At 39.5% G+C, this 19,229-nt stretch overlaps 2 protein-coding genes across 2 annotated transcripts in view; one reads left to right on the top strand and one right to left on the bottom strand.

Annotated features, from left to right (window-relative positions):
• Positions 1–2,150: 2,150 nt before the first annotated feature.
• LOC117808360 (interferon-induced protein 44-like) lies at positions 2,151–8,306 on the top strand. Its single transcript, XM_034678072.1, has 8 exons — positions 2,151–2,457; positions 3,627–4,163; positions 5,386–5,437; positions 5,511–5,706; positions 5,791–5,943; positions 6,027–6,198; positions 6,364–6,464; positions 7,448–8,306. Exons 2-8 carry the CDS (start codon positions 3,692–3,694, stop codon positions 7,631–7,633), a joined length of 1,332 nt encoding a protein of 443 aa, XP_034533963.1. The 5' UTR covers positions 2,151–2,457; positions 3,627–3,691; the 3' UTR covers positions 7,634–8,306.
• Positions 8,307–10,267: 1,961 nt separating this feature from the next.
• Positions 10,268–19,229, bottom strand: part of rabgap1l (RAB GTPase activating protein 1-like) — a 175,533-nt gene continuing 166,571 nt past the window's right edge. The window contains exons 15-19 of the mRNA XM_034678060.1: positions 18,679–18,783; positions 16,664–16,747; positions 15,895–15,966; positions 13,949–14,149; positions 10,268–13,791 (exon numbers count right to left, since the gene is read on the bottom strand). Coding sequence (XP_034533951.1) covers positions 13,621–13,791; positions 13,949–14,149; positions 15,895–15,966; positions 16,664–16,747; positions 18,679–18,783 — 633 coding nt within the window. The 3' untranslated portion in view covers positions 10,268–13,620. The remainder of the gene's footprint in view (positions 13,792–13,948; positions 14,150–15,894; positions 15,967–16,663; positions 16,748–18,678; positions 18,784–19,229) is intronic.

Here is a 19,229-nt window from a genome sequence, read left to right on the forward strand (position 1 = left end):
CAGACTTCGCTGGATTTCCGGTTTCGGAAAGCGGAAGTAAACAACGGCCAAGCCGATAAATAAAATGCTTATTTAGCATCCATTTATGATTTAAAAAGTTAGGAAGTGGTTTATATGTAATTTGATAACTTTCACAGCACCCAAAAACGGATTTCCTCCCGTCAAAAAATGAGGAAAAAGAAAAAGCAGAACGAGCGCTGTGCATTATGGGAAACAGTACGCGAGGAAGACTGGTCCGATGCATACAGAGATATTTTCCCGAATCAGTAGACATCCGGGGAGTTTTGGCATACTGCAGATTTTTGCTCTTGTTCACATACTACAGTCATGGCCAAAAGTATTGAGAATGACACAAATATTACATTTTCACAAAGTCTGCTGCTTCAGAGTTTTTAGGTGTTTTTGTCAGATGTTTCTATGGTATAATGAAATACAATTAGAAGCATTTCATAAGTATCAAAAGCTTTTATTGAGAATTACACAGAATTCATGCAATAAGTCAATATTTGCAGTGTTGACCCTTCTTTTTCAAGACCTCTGCAATTCTCCCTGGCATGCTGTCAATCAACTTCTGGACCAAATCCTGACTGATGGCAGTCCATTCTTGCATAATCAATGCTTGGAGTTTGTCAGAATTTGTGGGTTTTTGATTGTCCACCCGCCTCTTGAGGATTGACCACAAGTTCTCAATGGGATATAGATCTGGGGAGTTTCCTGGCCAAGGGCCCAAAATCTTAATGTTTTGTTCCCCGAGCCATTTTGTTATGACTTTTGCTTTATGGCAAGGTGCTCCATCATGCTGGAAAAGGCATTCTTCATCACCAAACTGCCCTTGGATGGTTGGGAGAAGTTGCTCTCGGAGGACGTTCTGGTACCATTCTTTATTCATGGCTGTGTTTTTAGGCAAGATTGTGAGAGAGCCCACTCCCTTGACCGAAAAGCAACCCCACACATGAATGGTCTCAGGATGCTTCACTGTTGGCAAGAGACAGGACTGATGGTAGCGCTCACCTCGTCTTCTCCAAACAAGCCTTCCTCCAGATGCCCCAAACAATCGGAAAGGGGATTCATCAGAGAAAATGACTTTACCCCAGTCCTCAGCAGTCCAGTCCCTGTACCTTCTGCAGAATATCAGTCTGTCCCTGATGTTTTTACTGGAGAGAAGTGGCTTCTTTTCTGCCCTCCTTGACACCAGGCCTTCCTCCAAAAGTCTTCGCCTCACTGTGCGTGCAGATGCACTCACACCTGCCTGCTGCCATTCCTGAGCAAGCTCTGCACTGGTGGTGGCCCGATCCCGCAGCTGTAACACCTTCAGGAGACGGTCCTGGCGCTTGCTGGACTTTCTTGGGCGCCCTGGAGCCTGTTTGGCAACAATTGAACCTCTCTCCTTGAAGTTCTTGATAATTCGATAGACGGTTGACTGAGGTGCAATCTTACTCGCTGCTATAAACTTCCCTGTTAGACCCTTTTTGTGCAATGCAATGATGGCTGCACGTGTTTCCTTGCAGGTAACCATGGCTAACAGATGAGGAACAATGGTGTCATGCACCATCTTCCTTTTAAAGTGTCCAGTCACTCAATCATGACAGATTGATCACCAGCCTTGTCCTCATCAACACCCACACCTGTGTTAATGTGTGTGACACCTGTGTGCCATTGAAATGATGTTAGCTGGTCCTTTTGTGGCAGGGCTGAAATGCAGTGGAAATGTGTTTTTGGTGATAAAGTTCATTTTCAAGGCAAAGGGGGACTTTGCAATTAATTGCAGTTGAGCTGATCACTCCTCATAACATTCTGGAGTATATGCAAATTACCATTATAAAAACTGAAACAGCAGACTTTGTGAAAATTAATAGTTGTGTCATTCTCAAAACTTTTGGCCATGACTGTACTTACTACATACTGAATTTTGGACATATCAGTACGTACTGCTAGTATAGTAGGCGATTTTGGAAACAGCCCTAGTATCCCAATGGGACTATTCCTGGTAAAATAAATAAAAAAAAAAAAACTGTTGTGTGAGCTTCTTTCAAAATTTAAAAAGTGTACACTGTCCTTGTTTGTGTGTGTGTGTGTGTGTGTGTGTGTGTGTGTGTTGCGTTTTGAGCACATGCGCAATGGTGGAAAAAGCTGCATCACTTCAGGGTGTATCATTCACAAGTTACAGACTTTAATATTAAACGGACAAAAAAACTATCACGTATTAATGTTCTTCATCTGCATGTCTAATAAACAGAGGAAGCTGCACATAAGTGGACATCTTTTGAAAGCATCTAACAATGACTAGTCTCTGCATGGAGAATCTTAGTCCTACAATCCTGAGTTTCATCCCGAGGCTCATTTCTGAAGAGAGGAGACTTTAGGTTTCGTTTCTGCCACAGTGTATAAGCCACACCCTGTCTTACAGTTATCTGCTTCATGTGCAGCAGCACTTCTTCTCGCACACAAGAAAAGAAGGTAAGAATGAACAGATAGGGTTTTCTTTATCACTATTATTTATTCCACAGTGAGAGAGTGGAGAGATCGAGTAGATAGAGTAGAGAGATGAGTGGAGGAAATGAGTGGATAGAAACTGATAAAGCCGACATTAAAACAACCCACTTCTTCAAACGAGCAGAAGCAGCCTGTAGAATAAACCTTTATAATAACTACAACAGAGAACTGAAACTATGGCATGATGAGAAATCTGTTATGTGTTTAATGTGTTAGTCTAACTTAGTCTAAAGACAGACTACAGCTGCATTTTGGAAAACATGAAATAACCTCCCCAATAAGATCAGACAAGCCCGAGTCTGACCACTAAATCCAGACTAAAAGTTCCTCTTTCTTGGTGCTTACTCTGCTCAATAATGAATGCAAACTCATTTTAAACCTTAGTTTTATCTCTTTGCTGCAAACTGTTACCACTTCCCATAAACTCTAAAGATTAAAAAAAATTTTTTTTTAACAAACTGAGTTTAAAGGCCCTGTGAGGAGTTTTGAACTGTCTGAGAAACAGACTGAAAATGATACTGATGCCTCTTTATGACCTTCAATAGCAAACAAGACCATCAGCAGCAACACTGATACCTTCTCTGTTGTCATTTTTAATGCCTGAAACCGCCCTGAGGGGGTAGGTGTAGGTGTGGGGTAGGTCTTTAAATATTTTCATTAATTCGACTGTCTTTCTTCTTGATCTTATAGTTTAAAATGTCTCATGTTTTAATGCTTATGTTTGATTAATGTCATATTTAAATTGTATATTTTACAACATAATTTTAGATTTTACAATTTAACGTCATATCTTAAAATTGATGCCTTACAATTTAATGTCATATTCAAAACGGATATTTGAGAATTAAAAGTCATATTTTATAATCAGATTTTATTGGGCTGTCGGGCACCCTGTGGGGGTGCCAAGAGGTCTGACCCAGCTTCAGGCTGTGACTCGACACAGAAAGGCTTGTGTGGTTCTCAATCCTTGGGAAGACATTCTGAGGTGAAATGATGAATTAAAGGGTTAATTTTGGTTAAGACAAGACCAGCTGTGATTCTGTGTCTGGTGGGACACTTCTCTTTGCATGAAGGGTACTTTATAAATAAACTTGCCTTGCCTTTAATCCATCGCTGTTTCTTTTTCTATTAAGACTCCACATGCGATATTACTGAAGGTTCATCCAGCACCTATACTTCAGCCGACCATCCGTCCACCATGAACCCAAGCCTTACCAGGAGCCAGCAGAGAACAATCTGCTCCCAGCTGGGAAGAGTCAAACTGCAGCTGCTGTACAAGGCCAGCATCCACGGTTTCACTGCTGCAGCCTTCCACCAGCGATGTGACACCCGCTCTCCCACAGTGTCTGTGGGCTATAATGACTCTGGTTTTGTTTTTGGAGGCTACACCAAACAACCATTCAGTCAATCTGGATTCTATGTGCAGGATGATCAGGCCTTTCTTTTCACACTCAGCAAAGAAAAGCTCATCAAATATCCCGTCACTGGCCCTGCTAATGCTGTGAGAATGATCGCTGCCTCTGGACCATATTTTGGAGAGGCACTGGTTCTTGTCCATGGAAGCAAACCAGTGGTCCATAGCAATCCAGGAAATTATTACAACTTCAATGCTGCAGAAATGCATGGCAATGATCTCAACCTGACTGAGTGTGAAGTCTATCAAGTCGAGGGTGAGTTCACACAACCCACTGTCATATTTTCAGTCTTTGGAGCCTTAAAAAACAAAGTGAGCGACCCCAAAAATGTTCTAATAACTCAAAGGCCCTTGGTATGGTTCCTGAGACAGGGCAGGACCTAAGCTGTTAGAAACCTGGAGAAGAAAAAAAAGAAAAAGAAATTAAGCAATCTGCCTTTTGATGTCTTTGAGTTAGTGTCTAAGAATGATGAGATCTGAGTTATTGCTTGGTGAGATAGAGATCAACCAATCAATCAATCAATCAACCAATCAATCAATCAATCAATCAATCAATCAATCAATCAATCAATCAATCAATCAATCAATCTTTATTTCTATAGCACCAAATCCCAACAAGTGTTCTCCTCAGACTCTTTCCAAACAGAGCAGGTCTAGACCGTACTCTATGTTCTCTTATTAACAAAGACCCAACATCAAGACAGGATAAGATCCAGTCCCATCTTACAGACAGGACTCAGTCTGATCTCATCTTAATCCACCATGAGCAGAGCACTTTGCAGCATTTAGCAAGTTACAGTGGCAAGGACAAACTTCCTTTAACAGGCAGAAACCTCCAGCAGGACCAGACTCATGTTAGACACACATCTGCTGAGACCGTGTTGGAGAGAGGGATAGAGGGAGATGAAGAGAGAGAGAGATGATAGTGGGGAGACAGATAGTAGTAGTTGTAGCAGCTGGAGTCTGGCACGTCCACAGCAGCAGAGATCCAGAGGAACCTACGAGACAAGGGAGCTCAGGGACTCCAGAAAGGTCTACGGTTAGGAACTCTAATGGGACAGGAAGAGTTAAAGTAAGTGTGATGAGTGAAGTCTGTCAAACCGTGGTATGAGATGGTGTCTGGAAAATTTCACCTATTGTGAGCATGCAGATGGAGAAGATAATGGAGCCTAGGATAGAGCCTTGTGGCACCCCTCAGGCTAGATTGACTAGAGAAGAACTTTAATTTCCTTTTTACAGAAAAAGTTATGAAAGGAAGTGAAGCAGCTCTGGGCTGCACCTCTAACACCACCCCAATGCTAGAGAGTCAACATTCACGGCAGAGGAACCTGACACCTTGAAAACATTCATCCAGCATGTTGTTTTGACATCAAGACACCAGTTTGTGCAGAATAACCTCTTGTTGTACTTTGGACAGGAAGGACACATGGTGATTACTGGAGCATTATTTTAAACTGTTGTTTTCTGCTCTTTATCAGAAGCCGCAGAGGAGCTCGAGGAGCCGTGGAGAACTGTCACCTGGGAATCTGAGTAAGATGGAAAGATTCTGCATTAATGCTGTTTTATGAGTGACAAAGCACTTGAGCTTCTCTCTTCTCTACAGGAAGAGGACCGAGCTGATGGAGAAAATAAGGACCTACAAACCGTTAATCAGCTCTGTGCCCAAGGCTCGGGTCCTGCTCATTGGGTCAATTGGAGCTGGAAAGTCCAGCTTCTTCAACTCTATCAACTCTGTTTTCAGAGGCCATGTCACCGGACAGGCTATGGCTGGATGCTCTTCGACCAGCCTCACCACACAGGTGATTGTCTGTATGATGATGATTTATTTTTGGTAATATGTGCACCGTCTGCTTTTTGTAATGTGCTCTTTTATCCCACAACAGTTTCGCACCTACACTTTGAAAGACGGGCGTGAGGGAAAACCACTACCAATCATCTTGTGTGATACTATGGGGTTAGAGGAAAGCACAGGGGCGGGGCTTAACTTGGATGACATCAACAGTATTGTTAAAGGCCATCTGCCAGATCGCTATCAGGTACAGCTTCCATCACAGTTTGTAGGATATTGAAGGTACGAGCCATTGATTGACCTGTTTTTCTCCCATTCTCTGTGTCTCAGTTCAACCCCTCTGCCCCTCTCAATGTGGAGGCCCACGGATATCAGGAGCATCCTGGGTTCAAGGACAAGATCCACTGTGTGGCCTACGTCATTGATGCCTGCAAGGTCTCCATCATGCCTTCAAAGCTGGAGGAGAAGCTGGATTCTATTCGCAAGAAGGTCAACTTGATGGGTCGGTAAAATTTGGTCTACTTAGTATAATGAAGACAGTATGTGCACACTCAATGGAGAGTAAACTCCATGGTTCTGCTTTATTTCATGAAAGACTCTGAAAGACACCAGATACTAAAGAATCTGCATCATTACAGGAGTGTTCTTTCTGCTCTGGTGTTTCCAGGAATTCCTCAGCTGGTCCTGCTCACTAAAGTGGATGAAGCCTGCTCTTTGGTAGCAGAGGACGTGACAAATGTTTACAGGAGTTACTACATCAAGGAAATGGTGAGGTCCAGGATATTATACAGTAGAAAAGAAGTGTTCTGTAAAGGATATTAAATGTCATATTTTTCTGTTAAAACTAGGGCTGTCAAAGTTCATGTGTTAATGTGTTAACTTAAATTCCTTTTGACGCAACTCATTATTGACGATCTTTAATATACAGTCTTGCAGCCTGCTGCAAGTCAGTCTGGAGATCATATAACTGCAGTACCAAAAAGCACCACAAGGCGGAGCCTCCTGTCTGTGTTGGTTATGTGAGACTCCATGTTCTGATGCTCTGACCATTGACTGTGGCTCAGACTAATGTCATGTCCACACCAGATGCAAACGATCGCAATACTCGCAAGAATGTTTTGTGTTTACTCGTGCATCAAAACCGCGTGTACACACGTGCCCAAGATGCAAATTTTAGAGAGAAGGAGGGGGAGTTCCCACGACACAGCAGTCTGTTGTTATTAAACAAGGTTGAGGTCACGGACATTGAATAGGGAAGCCGGTTATGCTAAAGGGAGCAGAGCACTTTGCAGCATTTAGCAAGTTACAGTGGCAAGGACAAACTTCCTTTAACAGGCAGAAACCTCCAGCAGGACCAGACTCATGTTAGACACACATCTGCTGAGACCGTGTTGGAGAGAGGGATAGAGGGAGATGAAGAGAGAGTGATGAAAGGTCTATGGTTAGTAACTTTAATGGAACAGGAAGAGTTAAAGTAAGTGACAGGCAGAGAGAGGAGAGAGAGGGAAAGACAGGATCCCAGTGTGTCAGTCTAAGCCTATAGCAGCATAACTAAGAACTGGTCCAAGCCTGATCCAGCTCTAACTATAAGCTTTATCAAAAAGGAAAGTTTTAAACCTGCTCTTAAAAGTAGAGAGGGTGTCTGCCTCCCGCACTCTGACTGGTGGATGATTCCAAAGAAGGAATAGATTGTCTTTTTTTAAACTGTTACAGCTTTTCGTAGCCTGTCATGTGAGTGTTTCTGTTTTCAGATGCAGGAGGCCAGTGCTCGGCTTGGTGTGCCGTTGTCCTGCGTTATTCCAGTGAAGAACTACAGCGAGGATTTGGAGGTGAACCTGAACTGCGACATCCTGCTGCTCAGCGCTGTCGAACAGATGCTTCGCTTCACTGACAACTACTTTGATGACATCAGCGATCGATGCAACGTTAAACAATAGAACCAAAGAGAAGAAGTGTTTGTGCAGCAGACATACCATCATGGGTAACAGTGGTGAAATGTGGTGGAAAGAGAAGCCTTTTCCTCAGGGTGGGACACTTGGGTGCTGTTAGGTTACATGCATATTAAACACAGATAATCTACTGTCACTGCTAGCTATCTGATCTGCAATGTTAAAGTAATGTAATGTTAAAAGTATGTGGGGATAATAATTTGTACCATTACAAAAAATGTTGGAATGAGGAGCTTTCACTTTTCTTTGTGCTGGATTAGATTTTTACATCATGCTTTGTCTTTTGAAGTTTGTGTTTAGTTAAAGTTGTTAAATTAGTTTGTTTTGCTGTTTTTCCAGCAAGAGTTTTTGAACTGTATATACACCATAGAAAGAAACGGGTAGAATCAAATTTGACAGTTAACACCAAACACTTTGTTTTCTTTAGGCTTTGTAAAAAGTCCTCCTCTCGAGATATTTCAAGTGTTTCTAATTTTCCCTTGTTTACAAAATGTGTTATTGATGTTTGGACTGTGCCTTTTTGTTCATTGCTGTGTTCATTCTGCTTGTACTTGATTTTTTTGTAAGCGTTATAACTCGCTAACCATTTGTAAGGACCGTTGATGCTGAAAACTCTGATTAGAAAGCTAAAAAAATAAAATAAAAAGGGGTCTGACTTAAAGAATAGCCTCCTTGTTTTGAGGCAATCTGGAGGAGATGAAAGGCAGCCACAGAGCTAGACAAATACAATAAGTGTTGTCTCTTAAACATCCTGTGATATACAGACATGATGGATATCACATTTTCATATCACCATATACTATGTAAGGGATAATGTATTGTTGGCAGGTTGTTATGGGAAAAAGAATCCCGAGGGTGAGACGAGGGGTCTTGTCTCACCCTGAAGGTAACTCTACTTATAAGTAGTTAAACGCAACTTGGAGCTAAATAATATCTGATCTTAGTTTAAAATATAATATCTCACTTCAACCTTAACAGTCGTTAATTGGGATCTTTTTCTTAATTTATTCTATTTTGAAGTTATGTACAGCACTTTGTGTTACAAAAGCGGACCTCATTCAAAATGTACAAGTTTCTTATTTCCTCCTTTCCATTTCAGAGTTTGCTTTATGACTTCCTGTTTGCTGTTTAGGTGAAAAACCTCAAAATACAGGAAAACAGACAAAAGAAACACACCTTCATCAAATCATATGAAAATGCAACATGAGCAGAGAGCTAGAACAATACAAAACCCATGACACATCCAACTCAATTTAAATGAAACGACTGCTTATTATTGCTTTTATCACTATAAATTAATAAACCAATTTAACCCTTAGAAATCTATCAAAATAAAACGTTATTTAAATGTTTAATTTTTTATCATATTCAACGAAATAGTTAAAGTATTGATTAATTGATTATTTATTATTTCTATTTTAATCTTATTTATATTTATTTAATACAAAGTTTAAATAACAACCAGTCAACATAAAAACACATCATCAGCTGACGCGCAGAACACAGACCCAGCGCGTGCCCGAGCCGGCACCCTGCACAGCTGACCTCGTGTTGTTTATTTACCAACTTATTTATTTACATTTTATCTAACTTATTCATGATTTAGTTTATTCATCTATTCACTAACTTAAAGCTGATGTGAGGAAATTTTGTTTTGTATCGATTCTGGCGCCCCCTTGTGGACAAAGTGATACCTCTTATCTCTTGTCCTATACATGCAAAAGTAGTGTTTTCAAGAAAAATCTCACCCTGTTGTCTTTTAACAGTCAACATTATCAGGCAATGTGATTATTTTCCATGAAAACAGTCGAATAAAGGCTGTTTCTGAAGCGAGGTGTCCATCATCTGGTCTGACACCTACCCCCTCACGACGGTTTCAGGCATTAAAAATGACAACAGAGAAGGTGTCAGTGTTGCTGCTGATGGTCTTGTTTACTATTGAAGGTCATAAAGAGGCATCAGTATCATTTTAAGTCTGTTTCTCAGCCAGTTCAAAACTCCTCACAGGGCCTTTAACCATCTATGTATTTGTTTATTTATCCCCTCTGCATAACAGCAAACGTTCTTCATTCTTATTATTTTTAAATGCATTATTTTTTTTCTGCCATTATTTCTTTTATTTTTACAGTTAAAGCTGCTGTGAGGATTTTTTGTTTTGTATCGATTCTGGCGCCCCCCTTGTGGACAAAGTGATACCTCTTATCTCTTGTCCTATACATGCAAAAGTAGTGTTTTCAAGAAAAATCTCATCCTGTTGTCTTTTAACAGTCAACGTTATCAGGCAATGTGATTATTTTCCATGAAAACAGTCAAATAAAGGCTGTTTCTGAAGCAAGATGTCCATCATCTGGTCTGGCACCTACCCCCTCAGGGTGGTTTCAGACATTTAAAATTATAACAGAGAAGGTGCCAGTGTTGCTGCTGATGGACTTGTTTGCTATTGGAGGTTATAAAGAGGCATCAGTATCATTTTAAGTCTGTTTCTCAGCCATTTCAAAACTCCTCACAGGGCCTTTAAAGTACTTTTAAAGTATTTTCTGTACAATAAAGACTGTGAGTGATTTCTTTATCAGGGATTACTTCTTGTAATCTGCTGTTGGACAGAAACTTGAACACATGAAATAAACAGAAAAACTTGATTTATTAATGCAGGTCATACGGTTATTGTACAGCAAACAGTGTGAGGAGCAGTCCCTCCATGTGTAACAGGACTCTGGGATTACAGCAAATTACACATCACGTATCACACCTGTAATCTGACTCCCCGCCGGCTTTTGCATCATTGAAATGAACTGCAGATTAGAGTGGATTACAAATTGGCATCCGTCCTTTTTTTTCTCTTTTCTTTCCTCAACAATAATCATCGGTTAAAAAATAATGATGCTCTGTGATCAGAATAACATTCAAACAAACACACACGTCTTGAAATAGTGTTTAAAATATCAACGTTGCTTTAGTGCGCAGAAAAGACGGGACGTTTCTCCAACTTCGCCACACTTTACGTGACGCCTGTGACCAACAATAACAACGATGATGATGCACAAGGAATGTCCTGGAAACGCAAAACACACCTGGAATACAATGATATTCACCTTCCCTGACCATGATGATGATGATGATGCATGTCTGACTGTGCAGCTGCTCCGCGGTGGCTCTCAGGGGCTGAATGATGGAAGTGTGTGATACAGTCTGCTACAAATGATACCAGCAGGTCATGTGACATGGTTGTTGGGGTGTTCAGGTCAGATTAGGGGTCGGGGACGGGGACAGGGATGGGGACAGGGATGGGGACAGGGACGGAGCAGACGGGAGACTTTTATGGCACAGCTGACTCCATCAAACGTTCTGAACAGTCGGATGGCTTTCCTCTCATCAGCAAAGAGCTTCAGTCAGCAACAGAAAAAGGCAGCCACGTGAACAAGTAAAACTTTACCAACTTTACCACTGAGTTAGTTACAGTGCAGCACACACACACACACACACGTACACACACACACACACATTCATACAAACAGGTACACATGGGCTTCGTCGAGTCCAAATGCTGAATTCAGTGACAACCAGCGTGGAGAGTAAAAGCAGGAGATTTGGCATCTACTCTGTTCAGTGTGAGTGTGTTTGACTACACACACACAGAGACAAATCCTCCTCACTTTAGAAGCTCAAATTATTTTCTTAAAATCGACGTAGCTCCTTTAATGAGAACCTTTCCTCTATTTGACGTGACGCAGTCTGCTGCTCATCTCACACCGTCCCACAGCACGGTCGCTGGGAAGTGAGATGCAAATTTACAAAGGATGAAACACTTTGACAAGGTTGGAGACTGGTTTACATTTTGGAAAACATTCTTACATTGAAGAAAACAGAATAACAAAATCAGAAACACTTTCATCGAGGCCGAAACAACAACACTTTTATATTTTAAGAAAACAAATGAACAAAATCAGAAACACTTTTAAAGAGACGGAACATTTTTAGCAATCCAGAAACAGATTTACAAACGTCAGATTCAACTAGAAAAAGGAATGTACCAAATACTGGACCGTCCTGCCAATCACAGGCCATTCTGATGTGTCCTTTCAAAATAAAAGTCTGAAGAAATTTGAAGAAATAGCAATAATTCTGGACAATTTCAATCAGAGATTATGAACAAATCAACTCGTTATGGTTCAGACTCATAGTGGACAACCTCATAGTGTAATCCAGCCAATCACAGCTTGATCTGACGTGTGATTTTAAAATATCAGCTGTTTAAAATTTGGAGAGAAAAAAAAGCGTTTTTTAAATGTGTTTTAATCTAAAAGGACCATGCATATTAATTCACACTTTTTAAAATATGCCAGAATTAGCCAAAAGGCTAGATTACCTCCATAGTCGCTTGCCAGATGTTTAAAAAGATCAAGATTAAACAAAAAAATAAAATAAAGTAAATTTGGTACGTTCCTTTTCCGGTAGAATCTGCAGTTTGTACATTTGTTTCAGGACTGTAAAAATGTCCTGTCTCTTTAAAAGTGTTTAATCCTCTGTAAATGTGCATTGCACTTCCCAGCCACCGTACCACATTCAGATAGAGACTCCACCTGACGACAGCTGAGATGTTAACTTGTAGCCGTATTGACATTTGCACTGTAGTTTGAACCAGTTGAAACTGAAGATTAATGTTTCCACATGCTCTTATTGTGTGAGTCATTTTGAAAAAGTGGATTTTGACACGACAAAGGGGAAAGAAGGTGGTTGGCACAGCTGTCTAAATGGCGTATTTGGCAACATTTGGTGGGTTTACAACTTAGTCATGCTCGTTAATATTTAGCTTGTTGTTTATTCAGCGATTGCTGTTGTGTACAAAGCGTTGCATTAAACAGAAATGTTTGATCTCATAGATAAAGCTATCTTCCACCTGTACTCCACCGTCTGAATTTGCTTCCCTGGATGACATCTCTAACTGACTCAGGAGATGAGTTTAAAAAAAGTAACATGTTTAAAATCTGGTCTTTAATAAAAAAAAGAAAGACTTTAATGAGCTTGATCTGGGAGTAAAAACATCCTCTCAGAGATATGATCGGGTCATTTTAAGCCCCGGCTGATGAGGACGTCAGAACATCCACAAAAAGACCTGCAGGTTGTCACTTGAACCCTTCAGCGTTTGGACTCGACCGGATCGATCACACGCTGTGCTTACGTCGACATCTAGAGAGATGACATTCAAAAATCCAAACAGTAATAAAAAAAAATTAACAAAGAAGTCTTCCTCCTGTTTTTTTTTCTGTACAAGATTATTACAAAAATCAATAATTAGTTATACATATTTATATGACAACATTGTTTACGTTATATTACTGTAAAGAAATACAACTTGATGTGTTGCTCTGAATGCAGTATTCCTTTTTTTTTTAGAGTGCGGTGGCTTCTCTGCGCTGAAGACGGTTATAATGTTGTTTAGTAAACTTCAATCTCTGCAGCTTTATCGCTTTCATCTGAAAAACCGTTCAAACTAAGAGACTGCATGAAGGTTTAACTCCCAGCAAGAACATAATGATCCAACTCTCTGCAGTAGCACTGCCTAACCACAAGGTGGAGCTAAGTTATTGGACTACATGAGGAATGCCAGCGTGTGTGTGTGCGCGTGTGTGTGATTCAGATTTCTTCAAATTTGGAGATCATACCCTCAAAGAAAGTTTTCACAAGAACTGCTGAACTTTAAATTCTCTTCAAACCTGATCCTGATCCACAGACACTGAAATGTAAACATTAAGTAACAGACGGCTCCTCCTCCTCCAGTCCTCCGCCGTTTCTCTCCTTGCATTTTTCAGCTCTTTGCAGTCCAAGAAGCAGGCGAGCTCTGCTTTGCCGCTGGATACAAATGAAGGGTTAAAAAAAAAAGGAATACTGCATCCCCGTGTTGCTCATCTCTTCAGCTCCAGTTCCTCGGCTCGTGTGTGCATCCTGCAGAGGACGGAGATGGAAGGAGGGCTCGTCTAGGCAGGGCCTTCCTTTGGAGAGGACGGGGTCTGGGATGTGGAGACGGAGGAGGACGAGGTGGAGGAGGAGGAGGAGGAGCTCTTCAGGGAGCCCAGAGTCTTGCTGAGCCAGGAGTTCTTGGCCGCCTGGATCTCGTTCATCAGGACTCCTCGCTGGTGCTCGAGCTCCTGCAGAGAGGAGGAGGAGGAGGAGGAGGAGGTTTTAACACACCAAAACAGACTTCTTATTTGACTCTCTAAGACTCTGCTCTTAAAATAACTTCTCCTCTGAAGTACAACAACAGCCCTGACTCATTCTCTAGCATGTGTGCAGAAGTTAGCTGACCTGGATGCGGCACTTGGCCTCCACCAGTTGCAGTTTGGTCTGCGCCAGCTCCAGCTCCAGGTGCCTCAGCTGCTCCTTCAGTCCGTCCTTCTCCTCGTCCAGCGGCTCGTTGGACGTCCGGTCCCTGCCAGGGGACGCCGTCTGGAGGGACCCGAGTGTGCCGAACAGATCCCTGCAGTGCTCGCAGCCCATCACTTTACTCTGCATGGGGGACACAAACACAGGTGTTACTGAGCATGTGCAGACATTTTCTTGCTCGTGTCAGTCTCATGTTGGAGCAGACTTATCTTTAAAAGGACACAGAACGTTAAATCAGCTCTGTTCCCTGAGGAACCTTAGATAGGTGATATTCTGGGCACTGAGACTGAGACTGAGACTGAGACTCAGACTGGGAGTGAGGGATCCTTTGTTTTGTTTCTTTTGAAACTGGACCTGGCAGGACCTCAGAAACAGATACACTGATAACTGCTCTCTCACAGTATTCATTTCATGTTCTGCTTTTTTTTTTAAAAAGGGACGGTTTCATTTTTAGAGCTCATGTATTTCATCATACCCCGTACACAGCCCCGCCCTGCCATCTTTGATGAGTGTGAGAAAGTGATGCTATCATGCTACGGCTAACTACCAGAGCACATTTAAAAGGTCACATCTGAATGTTCATCCCTGAGTTCAGTTTGTCCCTTTAGCTCTTTACAGTCAACATGATATGTTGTTTAATACAGCAACTTAAAAAAGAGTAAGTTTAAAATAACTTCCCTTGTGCATATGGAGAATATATTAGGTAAACTTTAGACATACCTTTTTTATCTGGCTTTTAATAAAGGAGTATTTTTTTTTAGCCCTGGACTGCATTATTACAGTTACTACCTGTTTTAGCAGACTTTTTATTTTCTATTTTCTTCTCTTAATTAATGTTGTGTTATTTTTATTTTATTTTAATTGTCTGGTATTTATCTGATTTTATTTTATTGATATTGCTGTAATGACTTTATTTTATTATTCTGAGATTTATCTGATTTGATTTGATTTTAATTTTCTGAGACTTACCTGGTTTTATTTTATTACAATGATAAGATTTTTCAGATGTTCATCCAATTTAATTTTTTTCTTGATATTTATCTGAGTTACTTTATTGATTTTATTTCAATGATTTCTTTTTTTCTGATATTTATTTAATAATACAAATAATATATTTTATTATTATTATAATAAATATTATTATTATTATTTATTTGATTTTATTGTTATGATTGTATATATTATTTTTCTGGCAATTATCTGATTTTATTTTATTGATTTTATTGTAATGATTTTATTTTTATGATATTTATCAGATATTATTTTATTCTACTGATTGTATTTCATTTTTCTGGTAATTATCTGATAGTATTTTATATTGATTTTATTGTAATTTTTTTCTGGTAATTATCTGATTTTATTGTATAATGGTTGTATTTTATTTTTACGATATTTATTGCATCATATTTTATTGATTTTAAGTGTTTCCTATCACTTTGCTCTATCTTATTTTAGCCTTGTATGATCTGACTCATTGCTGTTGTTTTCTGTCTCTCTGTTCTTTGTGGAGCACTTTGGGCTTCATTTTTAAATGTATGATAGATGCTATATAAATAAAAATGATTTGAGTGAAGTGTTAATCACAGTATTTCTGAGCATCATACTTTGAATGAGCACTCCCTTTTTACTCAACCGAAGCTCTGAGTCTTGCTTCATGAAACATGTTTGATTAGCACTTAATAAGCAGATCATTTGTGCAATCCGGGTCTTTATGAGCGTGATTATGTACCAACCCGGGCTTGTCTTGACTAAGATGAAACACGTTAATCCCTTAATATTCCCTCCCTGATGCAACACATCAGGAGTCTCAAAGTGTCCTCTGTAACACCAGCTGCCTCCTTCAGTAGCTGCATGTGCTTTAATCTCACCCTGACGATGTCCAGCTCTTCTTTTGTGGCCGCCTGCTGTTTTTCCAGCCTGGTGCTCAGCTGGGAGCAGATCTGCAACACGGAGAAGAAGTCAGGTTAAATAGAGGGTAACACATCAGATCTACAAGAGGTACCAACAACTTTAAAACAAGCAGTATGATCTTCTCCACGGCATCTCTAAAGCTTAGCATCACATGTGGTTTGGTCTTCTTGAGCCTTTCTACTTTCTTCACTTCCTTTAACTCTTCCTGTCCCATTAAAGTTCCTAACCATAGACCTTCCTGGAGTCCCTGAGCTCCCTTGTCTCTGCTGCTACAACTACTACTATCCGTCTCCCCACTATCATCTCTCTTTCTTCATCTCCCTCTATCCCTCTCTCCAACACGGTCTCGGCAGATGTGTGTCTAACATGAGTCTGGTCCTGCTGGAGGTTTCTGCCTGTTAAAGGAAGTTTGTCCTTGCCACTGTAACTTGCTAAATGCTGCAAAGTGCTCTGCTCATGGTGGACTACGATGAGATCAGACTGAGTCCTGTCTGTAAGATGGGACTGGATCTGATCCTATCTTGATGTTGGGTCTTTGTTAATAATAGAACATAGAGTACGGTCTAGACCTGCTTGAGATTGATTAATACTCTTTATTTCTAAAAGACTTCACGTTTGGAGCGATGTCCCTACAGCTGTTCAGTATAAATGTTTATTACTGGTCTTGTGATTTTGTAAAACCCAGAGCTTACTCTCTGTAACAAAATGTTTCCATTGAAGTCAGACCTGTTTGTATTCAGCTATGATCGCCGTGGTTTTCTTGATCTCCAGCTCGGCCTTCTCCAGCTCCCTCCTGAACACTTCTTTCAGCTGAGAGGGACAAAAAAAGAAGATGACACACACAGATGAATTTAAACATTTATGAAGAGGGTGAGCTGAGTCGACACAACGCTGTTACATAATGTTTATACTTATGCAAATGTCAGAGTGATAGAATATCCTTTGTAACATTTACATAATCACTGTGCAGGTGGTTTTTTTTATGGGGGGGGGGGTGGGGGGGTATTTTTGGTTTATTTCTTTATTGAGAGAGAGTGGGAGGAGAGAGAGAGAGGGGGGGAGGGGGTGAACGCAGGGCGGCTGCTCTGAGACTGAGCCTCTGCACACGGGGCGAGCTGAGTTAAACCGGCGCCCCCTCTGCAGACTGTTCCAGCGACTCTTATATAACATGACCTGACTGTGTAAGCTTTAATTCACAAGTCTTCTTTAAGAGCTTATGACCAATATGTACCACCTTAGTCTTTTTTAATAATTTACAAGTTTAGTACTTTTTTCATCTTTTTTTTAACATTCATACGTTTGAAGAATTTAAAATACGCATAAAACAGAAAAAAAAGGGAATCTGCTTCAATAAACAAGATGAAGAGAAAGAAAGAAAAATTAATAAATAAATAAAAGTAAAAGAAAAGGGTCAAATAAAATCACAAGCTATCTACATCATCACTACAAAATAATGATGGTAAAAATATGTACTATAACCATTACAATAAATTAAAAAATAAAGTAAAAAAGAGAATAATGCAAAAGAAAAGGGTAAAATAAAATCACAAGCTATCTGTCATCACAACAAAATAATGATGGTAAAAATATGTATAATAATTATTAAAATAAATATAAAAATTAAGTTAAAAAAAGAGAATAAAGGAAAAGAAAGGGGTAAAATAAAAACACAAACTATATATGTCATCACAACACATAATATGAAAAATGTGTATTAGTCTAATTATAATATTATTATTATTAATATTATTAGAAATAAATACAAAATAAAAACTAATTAAAAAAAAGAAGAAAATAAAATAAAAGGGTAAAATAAAAACACAACCTATCATTCTAATTATAATATTAATATTATAAATAACCACAAAATAAAAAATAAATAAATAAATAAAGTAAAAGAAAGGGGTCGAATAAAAACACAACCTAGTCACTTATCTGTGTAATCACAACAAAATAATAAAAAAAATATTTCAAAAAAAGTAAATAAAAATAAACAGAAATAAATAAAAAAAGAGAAGAAAGGAAAAGAAATTGGTGAAATAAAAACACATCCTATATATGTTATCACAAAAAATTTAGGATACTAAAATATTTATCATTATTAGAAGTATATTATTATATTATATTATATTATATTATATTATTATAATTAAGAATGAATAAATAAACAGAAAAAAAGAGAAGTTAAAGAAAGTGGTGAAATAAAAATACCACCTCTATGTCATCACAACAAAATAATGAACAACATTTTATCATTATTATTATTATTATTATTATTATAAATAAATAAATTCCTTCCCTCCTTTTCTTTGTATTGTACAGTGCTCATATAATTTCTTTCTTGGGACTTACTCCTGTTAATGATTTTATATAAATACAGAAGAGAGCAGCTTTTCCACATCTCAGTTTCAGGGCAGTAATATGCATGGAGAATATTTCCCACCTTTGTGATTAAAAGTCACGACCACACACTGAGCTACATTTCAAACTGCTACAGTCAGAAGATAGAGTTCATGAATTTACATTAACTTATAGAAGAAAACATGAGGACTCTTCAGTTTGTGAATTTGTGACTGATAATGAGTTGTTTCATAGATACTCAGTAAACCTCCTGTTCTTGAATAACAAACAGTAACATAAAAACATCTTGGATTGCAGAACTCAATGAGCCGGTGGGTCGTTAAAGCGTGTTGTGAAGCCTGAGTCGTACGGTGTGAAGGTAAACAGACGGCAGATGTTACCTGAGCGGTCTCCTCCTCCTGTCGCCTCTTCTCCTCCTCCGTCTCAACAAGACGCTGCTTGGTGCTCAGCAGCTCTTTGTTCAAAACATCCGCCTTGTCCTCTGCCTGAGTGAACGAACAAACACACAGAAACCCTTCAGTTAACGCACACACAGCGTGTTGTTAACTGCAGACTCAGTGATTCAATATCATCACATGTTTGAGATTTAATGCTAATGTGACAAACTGGAGCATTTACACTTTTGAGTCTTTACAAGTTGCTCTTATTTCCTTTTTTAACATAACTTTAGATTTTTTTTTTTAAGGTTTGGTGAGGCGCTTAGTGTCGTTCTTAGAAACATTGGACTTCCACCAGAGACGCAGCCAGAACGCAACAGAGCGGATCCAGTGGAAGTTAACAGATTGACTAGAATAGAAATCAGATCTGGTGCCGTGACAGAGCAGAGATGGACTGGACATGGATCTGGTGGAATTTGGCTGTAAACTTAGACATAATCTAACACTCAAATAAATGAAAAAGTAGGCTTCAGAGTGGGTTTGAAAATGTCCGG

This window comes from Notolabrus celidotus, chromosome 2, assembly GCF_009762535.1.
Source record: "Notolabrus celidotus isolate fNotCel1 chromosome 2, fNotCel1.pri, whole genome shotgun sequence".
Taxonomy (NCBI): domain Eukaryota; kingdom Metazoa; phylum Chordata; class Actinopteri; order Labriformes; family Labridae; genus Notolabrus; species Notolabrus celidotus.